Here is a 7,911-nt window from a genome sequence, read left to right as displayed (position 1 = left end):
TCTGCCGATATGAACGTATGAGGGATGCGTTAAATTCGAGAGATGCAAAAGGTGCATTCCTTTCATCTTTAATAGCAATGTTATGGTCCGATCTCTAGTTTTTAGCTTTGATAAAATTATATTAAGTAGGACTCGTGTATGCCCAAAATTAAGTAATTAAGAATTTTTAAATGCAAGTTAACATATTCTTATAAGAATTAATAGGTCATTATCTCTTCTTTTGATTTAAGATTGCTAATTACTTTCTTTGTTTCCATCGATTACCACACTTGTAAGTTTCACTTGGAATTCTACTACAATATAAAAACAAAACGTTTTTGTTAAAAAACACAACTATTTCACTAAGCCTATCACAACACAACAAATGAAAAAAACAAAATCAAATAAAAAAAAACCAAAGTTCTTCCTTCCATTTGACTCACCACATGACTATATATCTATATAAACATCATCCCATATCATTCATCACACTCACACTTGTCACAAAAAACATCTTCCAAAATGTCATTTCATATTCACACTCTTTTTATTTCACTACTAACACTTTCAATCTCAACCGTCGGATCCCCATCTCCGATCAACATATGGCCCACCCCACGATCCTTAACATGGACCACCCCGCATGCAATCCTCCTCTCTCCATCCTTCACCATTAACTCTCCGTCACACCGTTACTTAACTCCCGCCGTTAACCGTTACCTCCGTCAAATCCAAACCACCCACTACACCCCTTTACTCCCTCCACCACTCAACCTCACCGTCACCCCGCCGTTACAAACGTTAACGATCTCCGTCAATGACGTCACCGCCCCACTCTCCCACTCCGTCAACGAGTCCTACACTCTCACCATCCCTAACCACACCACCGGCATGACGTCACTCTCCGCCAGCATGACGTCAGAGACGGTGTGGGGGGCGATGAGAGGATTGGAAACGTTCTCCCAGCTGATATGGGGCGACCCGACCCGGATTGCATCGGGGTTGGTGGTAACGGACTGGCCCGTGTTTGAGCACCGGGGGGTGATGTTGGATACGGGTAGAAACTATTACCCGGTGGAGGATTTGATGCGGATGATCGGGGCGATGAGTGCGAATAAGTTGAATGTGTTTCATTGGCATATAACGGATTCGCAGTCGTTTCCGTTGGTGTTGGAGTCGGAGCCTGGGTTGGCGGGTAAAGGGTCGTATGGGTCGGGTATGGAGTATTCGAGGGAGGATGTGGAGCGGGTTGTGGAGTTCGGGTTGGAGCATGGGGTCAGGATTGTGCCGGAGATTGATATGCCGGGTACGTTAAGTCTGTTTAAATTATTATTATTTTAATGATTCAAATAAGATTAATTAAATAGGTAACAACACCCTTTTATGTAAACTTGGTTGGAGGCATTTGAGAAAATATCCGATGTTTATTTAAATATTGTCAGACTCGTCATGTTTGCACATGTTCTATGGCAGTGCTTTTTATCGATTACAAGACGTCAAATGAAAATTTATTTTAATTTTTTTGAAGTGTTGCAAATCACATTTAAATTGGTCGGGACTTGAAAAGAATTATCTTCGGGCACACATTAATTTGGTTGGATTCGTCCACTCACTAAAATTGGTCTGGATCACAAAAGATATCGTCGGTCCTCACATAAATTCACACAGAACCCACAAATAATATTAACGGATCATAAGAGTTGGTCGGGACTCGCAAAAAATATCATCGAATTTTTAGAAACTGGTCAAATCAAGCAAATATTTTTTATACGGTGACGTGTGATTTGTTGAAAACACCGTCATTTTCCTAAAAAGATCGAATCGGGATAACTCGGGATAACTGTACTCATGGAGAAACCGACGGTTTGATTTTAGGTTTTCATAAAATTGAATTTTTGGTTTGGTTAACCGAACCAAAATTATGAATTTTCATTTTTAATTTTGAATGCTAAGTAATTAATAAAAATATAATAAATAATGTAATCCATATAGTTTTCCCAAATATATAATAATTAATTAATCATTACTTAACATAAATATTTAAGACCAAGTTTTTTATTTTGGCTACTTTTTTTCCCTCAAAATTTCAGCCCAAATTGTAAATGGGAATCCAAACAATAAAAAAACCGAAACCAAACGGTTTTCTTGGTTTTTGATTCGGTTTGAACCCAAAACCGACCTATAAACGAACCGACGCCCTCATGTTTATTTTCTTCAAATAGAAGTTGCTTTTTGTTTGCAGGACACACAGGGTCATGGGCAGAAGCTTACCCGGATATTGCAAGTTGTGCCAACATGTTCTGGTGGCCTGCTGGTGCACAATGGGAAGACCGGTTGGCATCCGAGCCAGGAACCGGCCACCTAAACCCGTTAATCCCCAAAACCTATGACGTGGTAAAAAACGTAGTCAAAGAAACAACGACGCTATTTCCAGATTCATTTTATCATGCTGGAGCCGATGAGATCGTCCCAGGTTGTTGGAAAGCAGACCCGACCATCCAAGCCTTCCTCGCCAATAACGGGACCCTCAGTCAAGTCCTTGAGATTTTCATCAACAATACGAATCCATACATCGTGTCGCTTAACCGGACCACAGTGTACTGGGAGGACGTTATTCTCGACACAGGAATCAAAGTCAACCCGTTGACTCTCCCACCCGAGACCACAATCATGCAGACATGGAATGGTGGGCCCGACAACACAAAAAGACTTGTGTCAGCCGGTTACCGAACAATCGTGTCATCGTCGGATTATTATTACTTGGATTGCGGGCACGGTGATTTCACGGGGAACAATAGCGCGTATGACCAACCGCCTGGGTTTGACCAGAAAAAAGGCGGGTCCTGGTGCGGGCCGTTCAAGACATGGCAGCTGATATACAATTATGATATTACTTACGGGCTGAATGAGACCGAGGCAAAGCTGGTTTTGGGTGGTGAGGTGGCTTTGTGGTCCGAGCAGGCAGACCCAACGGTTCTTGATTCACGGGTGTGGCCTCGGGCTTCGGCTTTGGCAGAATCATTGTGGTCCGGGAACCGGGATGAGACGGGGAAGAAGCGGTCCGCGGATGCCACTGACCGGTTAAGTGAGTGGATACATAGAATGGTTAGCCGCGGGGTGAAAGCCGAACCGATTCAACCGCTTTGGTGTATTAGAAATCCTGGCATGTGTAATACTGCTAACCCTATCTTTTAAACCATGTTCAATAAATACTGCATTCTAGTACTGTAATGGGGAATTTTCATTGTATATTTATTGTAGATTATATTGCAATGAAATTGAAGTTCTTTGAATAGGCATAGGCATAGACAATTAACAAAGTACAATTGTTTAAGCAACAGGTACAACATGACAATCTTTACACAAACAAACTGTTTTATACCCTTAAAGATTACATTTTTCATGTGTTTTTGCAAACAACAATTTAGCCATCAAATTGTCTGGAATGGATTTCACTCAAAAGAACCTTTAACACCTTCCAAGCTCTCTCCCAAAGACAATCTTGAAAAACGATTAATAATAAAACTGTTAAGTGACTAAAATTACAAGTGTACAAATTTTCATTTAGGAATCTATTAACATATTACTTTGTAACTAAAGTCATAAGTGTAATGGATCTAACCTGTGCATACAGTACTTGTACTCCTGACTTCTAACATAATCTCTCTCCCCTTCTTCCAGCTGATACAAACATCATCAAGCAATAAATAAACAAGAGTCCTAATAAAAAAAACAGTATCATTCAGAAAATGTACAAAATTTGAGTGTTGCTTACAGGATCACTCTCATAAATAAGCTCATAGCAAGCAGGTGACAAGCATTTTAAAGCACAATTCTCCTTTTCGACCATCGAAGACTTGCATTTTGCATCCCAATATCCACTTTCCAACCCACAAATATAAAACCAAAAATCAATATGAATGGTAATGAAGACATAAAAACTTGGTTAAAAAGGAAATGGGCCGATCGGACCAAAAATCGCCCACATTGTACTTTTAATGCATAAAACATTTGCTTTACGCAATAAAAATATTAATATTGGAACTATATGGGCTTTGTAATAATCTTTAACACAATAGTTATTTACAAAGAATTCATAAAACTTTGGATAAAAATGTTTTAGGTCGACCTAACCCAGCCCGTATCGAATTACCAAACTAATGAACTCATATGGACTTAGCTTATTAAATTACTGTATGCTGAATTTAGATGTGTTTTGAACTAAAGAAGGTGAAAATTTCATGAACTTTACTCGAGCTTGGGCTCGGCTCGTTTTGTTTCAAGCTCTTTTTCTAAAGCTTGAACTTGGCTCTCGCAAGTCATTTTTTTAAGCTTAAGCTCGGGCTCAGCTCGTTTATTATTTATTTATTTATTAAATAACCTATATACACTTTTATTTATGATTATATATTTTGCGACATACCTTAAAAAGCTTAAGCTAAGCTCAAGCTCGTGTGCAGTACCTTAAACGAGCCAAAGCTCGGCTCGAGCTCATCAAAGAGTTAAAACTTAAAACTACACAAGGCTCGTTAAAGCTCGACGAGCCTAAACGATCTTCCCATACAAAGCTCGGGCTCAATAACTAAACAAGCCCTAAATAATTAAGGTAGCTTGATAGTAACAATTTGGGGGAATTAAACATGAGAGAATTGAGCTTACAGTTCAACTTCTGCGTAACAATTTTGCTTCTTTTCTCGAATCTCAGTGTCCTGAATACAGTACAAGCATCAATTAGCAGAATTTAAGCAAACCCAGATGAGAATCAACAACAATTTCATTATAATTGGACCAAATGTTTACAGAAATTGGGCGGCGAGATGACTTTGAAAGAACTTCAATACAACATATAAACATTATACATATACATATACAAGAGGATTGGATTTTATAAATATTGGCCATTGAAATTGAATTGATTGAAGAAGAAAGATTGAAAGAATGCTGGTTGCTTTAGTTGCTGTCATGTTATTTTATTCTATTGGAGATTTGGAGGTACAAGAGGATTGGGCTTTAAATGGGCTGGGCCGAGCCCATATTTTAGATGTTGGGTCTCGAGACTAATTAGAAAGAACCGACTCAACTCGTAAAGTGAGATTTGAACTCGGGTTGGAACGCTATGCGTTAAAATTTTGGAATCGTTTGGAACCGGGCTTTAAAGTGGTCAATTCGATTCTTTCACACGTCAGAAGCGTGTTCCAACCCAACTTGGCATTTGGTTTGGTAGAGCTTGGTTTTGACTTTTGTTGACACGATCTGAAGCGGTTTGGGCCAGAGCCAGATTTGTGCACCTCTAGTAGAGATTCTTTTTACGATTCTTGTTTTTAGTTTAAAAAATTGGTAAATCGGCATGGATTAAACATCAAATATGTAATTAACAAGTATAAAACATAGTCGAGTTATTAGTCATATAATTGATGCACACCATGAGTGCTTAATATTTATATTTTTGTACCATTTGATGTTTTAAATGCATACATTATAACATACAGTTTTATGGATATACAAATTATATTTATGTTTTAAATCCATACATTGCATATAGTATTTTTAATGAGATACAAATTATAAAAATATAATGTGATTAAATAAAACAAGTCAAACTTATTCTATGTGTAGTGAAGTGGCGCACAATGCCAACTCACCCAACAAGGGGGCTATGAGGCGTTAAGGACTGAGGCGTGAGAGTGGCAACGGTTTGGAATCAATCCAAAAATTCCACGTGGCACACAATGCCAACTCACCCAACAACGGTAGCACGCAGCCTTTGATTTTGAAATCAAGAATGATAAAAACTTCTTTCAACATTTAAAACACAACAAGCTTATGAAACCAACTTCCTTCCTGTAACAACTTATGATCCATCTTACAACTTATGTACATACTAGTATATTGCATAGATCTTACAAATATACAAATACCCTTCAATACCATTTATGAGTTTTACCATTCCATAATTATTGTAGTCACAAATACAAAACATAAACAACACCAAACAACACCTTGAAATTGAAATTTCATCACTACTTTTTACTTATTTACTCGTTTGCCTTTTGGATCATCATAACTCCCAAAGTAATGAGACCTGCATATACCGAACTGGGTATTTTCTGCACCACTTTTCCAATGCCGGGAACACCCTCGGTCGATCTCTTTGTGGCCATAGCAACTGCTGGTGCCATAGCCAGAGTTATTATCAGTCCTTGAGTAACATACACAAACGTATCGGCTGTCATCCTTTTCACAAATTCCTCAAATTCTTCACGGTTTAGTCCCCCGTCGAGATCCAAATCACATTCCTAGGTTAAAAATAAAAACAAATTAACTAAAAAGCATAAAGTTAATTAACTTGTTAATTGTTGTAACATTAATATTATACCTTCATCAAGGTTCTGATTTGATCCTTCGTTGGCGGATCAAAGTGGGGCCCGGGCAAACGTTTATTGATATCACTACAATCAAAACGAATCAACTGCATAAGTACCCGATTACATTGCTCCTTAATATAAATAAAAACCAACAGTTGGAAACCGAAAGTTAATCATCTTACTTGTATACGAGTAAGACAGCTATGTATAAGTCTTCAAATGACATCGTTGCGCGCCCGGAATCATTCTTGTAATAATCAAAAACCTTGTCACTTATTTTTCTTATTTGTTTTTCTCTCCATTGCTTACCTACACCAAATGTTCAATCATCAAATTAGGGGAGTACATGAAACCGAAAAAACCAACGGTTTGGGTGTATGTGTTCGGCTTTGGTTTTGCATATAATAAAAACAAAAAACTGAACCAAAATTTCCTTTTATTTTAAGTAATTTTATAAGAATTTAATAAATATTTTGCTCAAATATTTTAGCCCAAATATATTAGAATCAGTTACTTATTAATTAACATAATGATTTCTTTAGGCTCAAATTCATTATATCTGGCCAAGTTTTTTTTCACCCAAAATTTTCAAGCTTGACAAAACTAAAATTGAATGGTTTTCAAAATTTAAAAACCAAAGTTTCGGTTTTAGCCCAAAATCGACCCAAAAAGTGATAAAAAAAAATCACATGATATTGAACAAAAAGTTAAAATAAACAGAAATAGTGTCTAGTAAAAGGGCAAAATCTTTAAACAGGAAACAAAGAATTCAAATTACTTCAAAGCTTACATATTTATCACCAAAAGATCATACAGAATCAATTAATCTACAAAAAATAAAAAATAAAAAAACCCAAATCCAAAATGATATGTGTGTATGAGAACGGAATTAATTGATCTTCAAATTGATAAATCAAAAACGATGGATCTTCAAATAAATCTAAATTGATATTAATTAAGAAAGAAATGAAGATTACCTTGAAGCTTTTCTAGCGCTTGACCCATATTTGTAAGGCCCCGTTACCGGTAACCCTACTTTCGTGTTGGATTTACTCATAAACACAGTTCTAAATATCAGAGTTATTTAAAACATTTACGCGGAATGTAAAACTTTCATAAAACATTACATAATTCATAATTGGTCTCAAAACATTCATTGTCTTTCACATTAAAGCATTAAAGTTAACACATCACAAGTCTTCAGATGCCAGACTCTCGTTCAGTGCCATGTGTCCCCTCAAGCGAGCTGCCTCATTCTACTCACCTGCGTGCATACTAAAAGTCAGCTACGCTGAGTGAGTTCTAGATAATCACATAATCATACCATTCACATAACAATATATTCATCCTTTCATTCATACTTTTATACTTTCATACTTTCTTACTTTCATACTTTCTTACTTTCTTTTGTATTAACTTACTTTCATATCTTATGTTATAAAGAGCATTACGCCCTACATTCCTCGAGTATTATTAGGGCTCGGTACCCTCCTTCCTCGAGTATTATTAGGGCTCGGTACCCTCTTTCCTCGAGTATTATTAGGGCTCGGTACCCTCCTTCCTCGAG

The 7,911-nt window shown here is 37.1% G+C and overlaps 3 protein-coding genes across 3 annotated transcripts; 1 reads left to right on the top strand and 2 right to left on the bottom strand.

Moving 5' to 3' along the window:
- Nucleotides 1-487: 487 nt before the first annotated feature.
- LOC143571183 (beta-hexosaminidase 2-like) lies at nucleotides 488-3,278 on the top strand. Its single transcript, XM_077056674.1, has 3 exons — nucleotides 488-1,285; nucleotides 2,222-3,206; nucleotides 3,241-3,278. The coding sequence occupies exons 1-2, from the start codon at nucleotides 502-504 to the stop codon at nucleotides 3,172-3,174; spliced, it is 1,737 nt and encodes a 578-aa protein (XP_076912789.1). The 5' UTR covers nucleotides 488-501; the 3' UTR covers nucleotides 3,175-3,206; nucleotides 3,241-3,278.
- Nucleotides 3,279-3,289: 11 nt separating this feature from the next.
- On the bottom strand, nucleotides 3,290-4,843 carry LOC143571182 (uncharacterized). Its single transcript, XM_077056673.1, has 5 exons — nucleotides 4,780-4,843; nucleotides 4,639-4,688; nucleotides 3,755-3,860; nucleotides 3,602-3,660; nucleotides 3,290-3,480 (listed from the first exon to the last, which is right to left on the bottom strand). Exons 1-5 carry the CDS (start codon nucleotides 4,831-4,833, stop codon nucleotides 3,432-3,434), a joined length of 318 nt encoding a protein of 105 aa, XP_076912788.1. The 5' UTR covers nucleotides 4,834-4,843; the 3' UTR covers nucleotides 3,290-3,431.
- A 1,063-nt stretch (nucleotides 4,844-5,906) lies between these two features.
- Nucleotides 5,907-7,349, bottom strand: LOC143571174 (uncharacterized). Its single transcript, XM_077056668.1, has 4 exons — nucleotides 7,322-7,349; nucleotides 6,527-6,653; nucleotides 6,356-6,428; nucleotides 5,907-6,275 (listed from the first exon to the last, which is right to left on the bottom strand). The coding sequence occupies exons 1-4, from the start codon at nucleotides 7,347-7,349 to the stop codon at nucleotides 6,015-6,017; spliced, it is 489 nt and encodes a 162-aa protein (XP_076912783.1). The 3' UTR covers nucleotides 5,907-6,014.
- Between the last annotated feature and the right edge of the window lie 562 nt (nucleotides 7,350-7,911).

The sequence above is a fragment of the Bidens hawaiensis genome, unplaced genomic scaffold (assembly GCF_021521415.1).
Source record: "Bidens hawaiensis isolate Kalapana, Puna unplaced genomic scaffold, B.hawaiensis_p1.1 tig00025206_1, whole genome shotgun sequence".
NCBI lineage: Eukaryota > Viridiplantae > Streptophyta > Magnoliopsida > Asterales > Asteraceae > Bidens > Bidens hawaiensis.
Note: the sequence above shows the minus strand (reverse complement) of the source record. Positions and strands in the feature narration are given on the sequence as shown.

Coding starts and splice junctions, on each gene's coding strand:
- LOC143571183 (XM_077056674.1), top strand. CDS start 502: ATGTCATTTCATATTCACACTCTTTTTATTTCACTACTAACACTTTCA. Junction 1,286..2,221: donor GCCGGAGATTGATATGCCGG/GTACGTTAAGTC, acceptor TTTTGTTTGCAG/GACACACAGGGTCATGGGCA.
- LOC143571182 (XM_077056673.1), bottom strand. CDS start 4,833: ATGTTTATATGTTGTATTGAAGTTCTTTCAAAGTCATCTCGCCGCCCA. Junction 3,861..4,638: donor TGTTACGCAGAAGTTGAACT/GTAAGCTCAATT, acceptor TGGGTTGGAAAG/TGGATATTGGGATGCAAAAT. Junction 3,661..3,754: donor TTATTTATGAGAGTGATCCT/GTAAGCAACACT, acceptor TGTTTGTATCAG/CTGGAAGAAGGGGAGAGAGA.
- LOC143571174 (XM_077056668.1), bottom strand. CDS start 7,349: ATGGGTCAAGCGCTAGAAAAGCTTCAAG. Junction 6,429..6,526: donor GCTGTCTTACTCGTATACAA/GTAAGATGATTA, acceptor TTTTGATTGTAG/TGATATCAATAAACGTTTGC. Junction 6,276..6,355: donor AAATCAGAACCTTGATGAAG/GTATAATATTAA, acceptor TTTTTAACCTAG/GAATGTGATTTGGATCTCGA.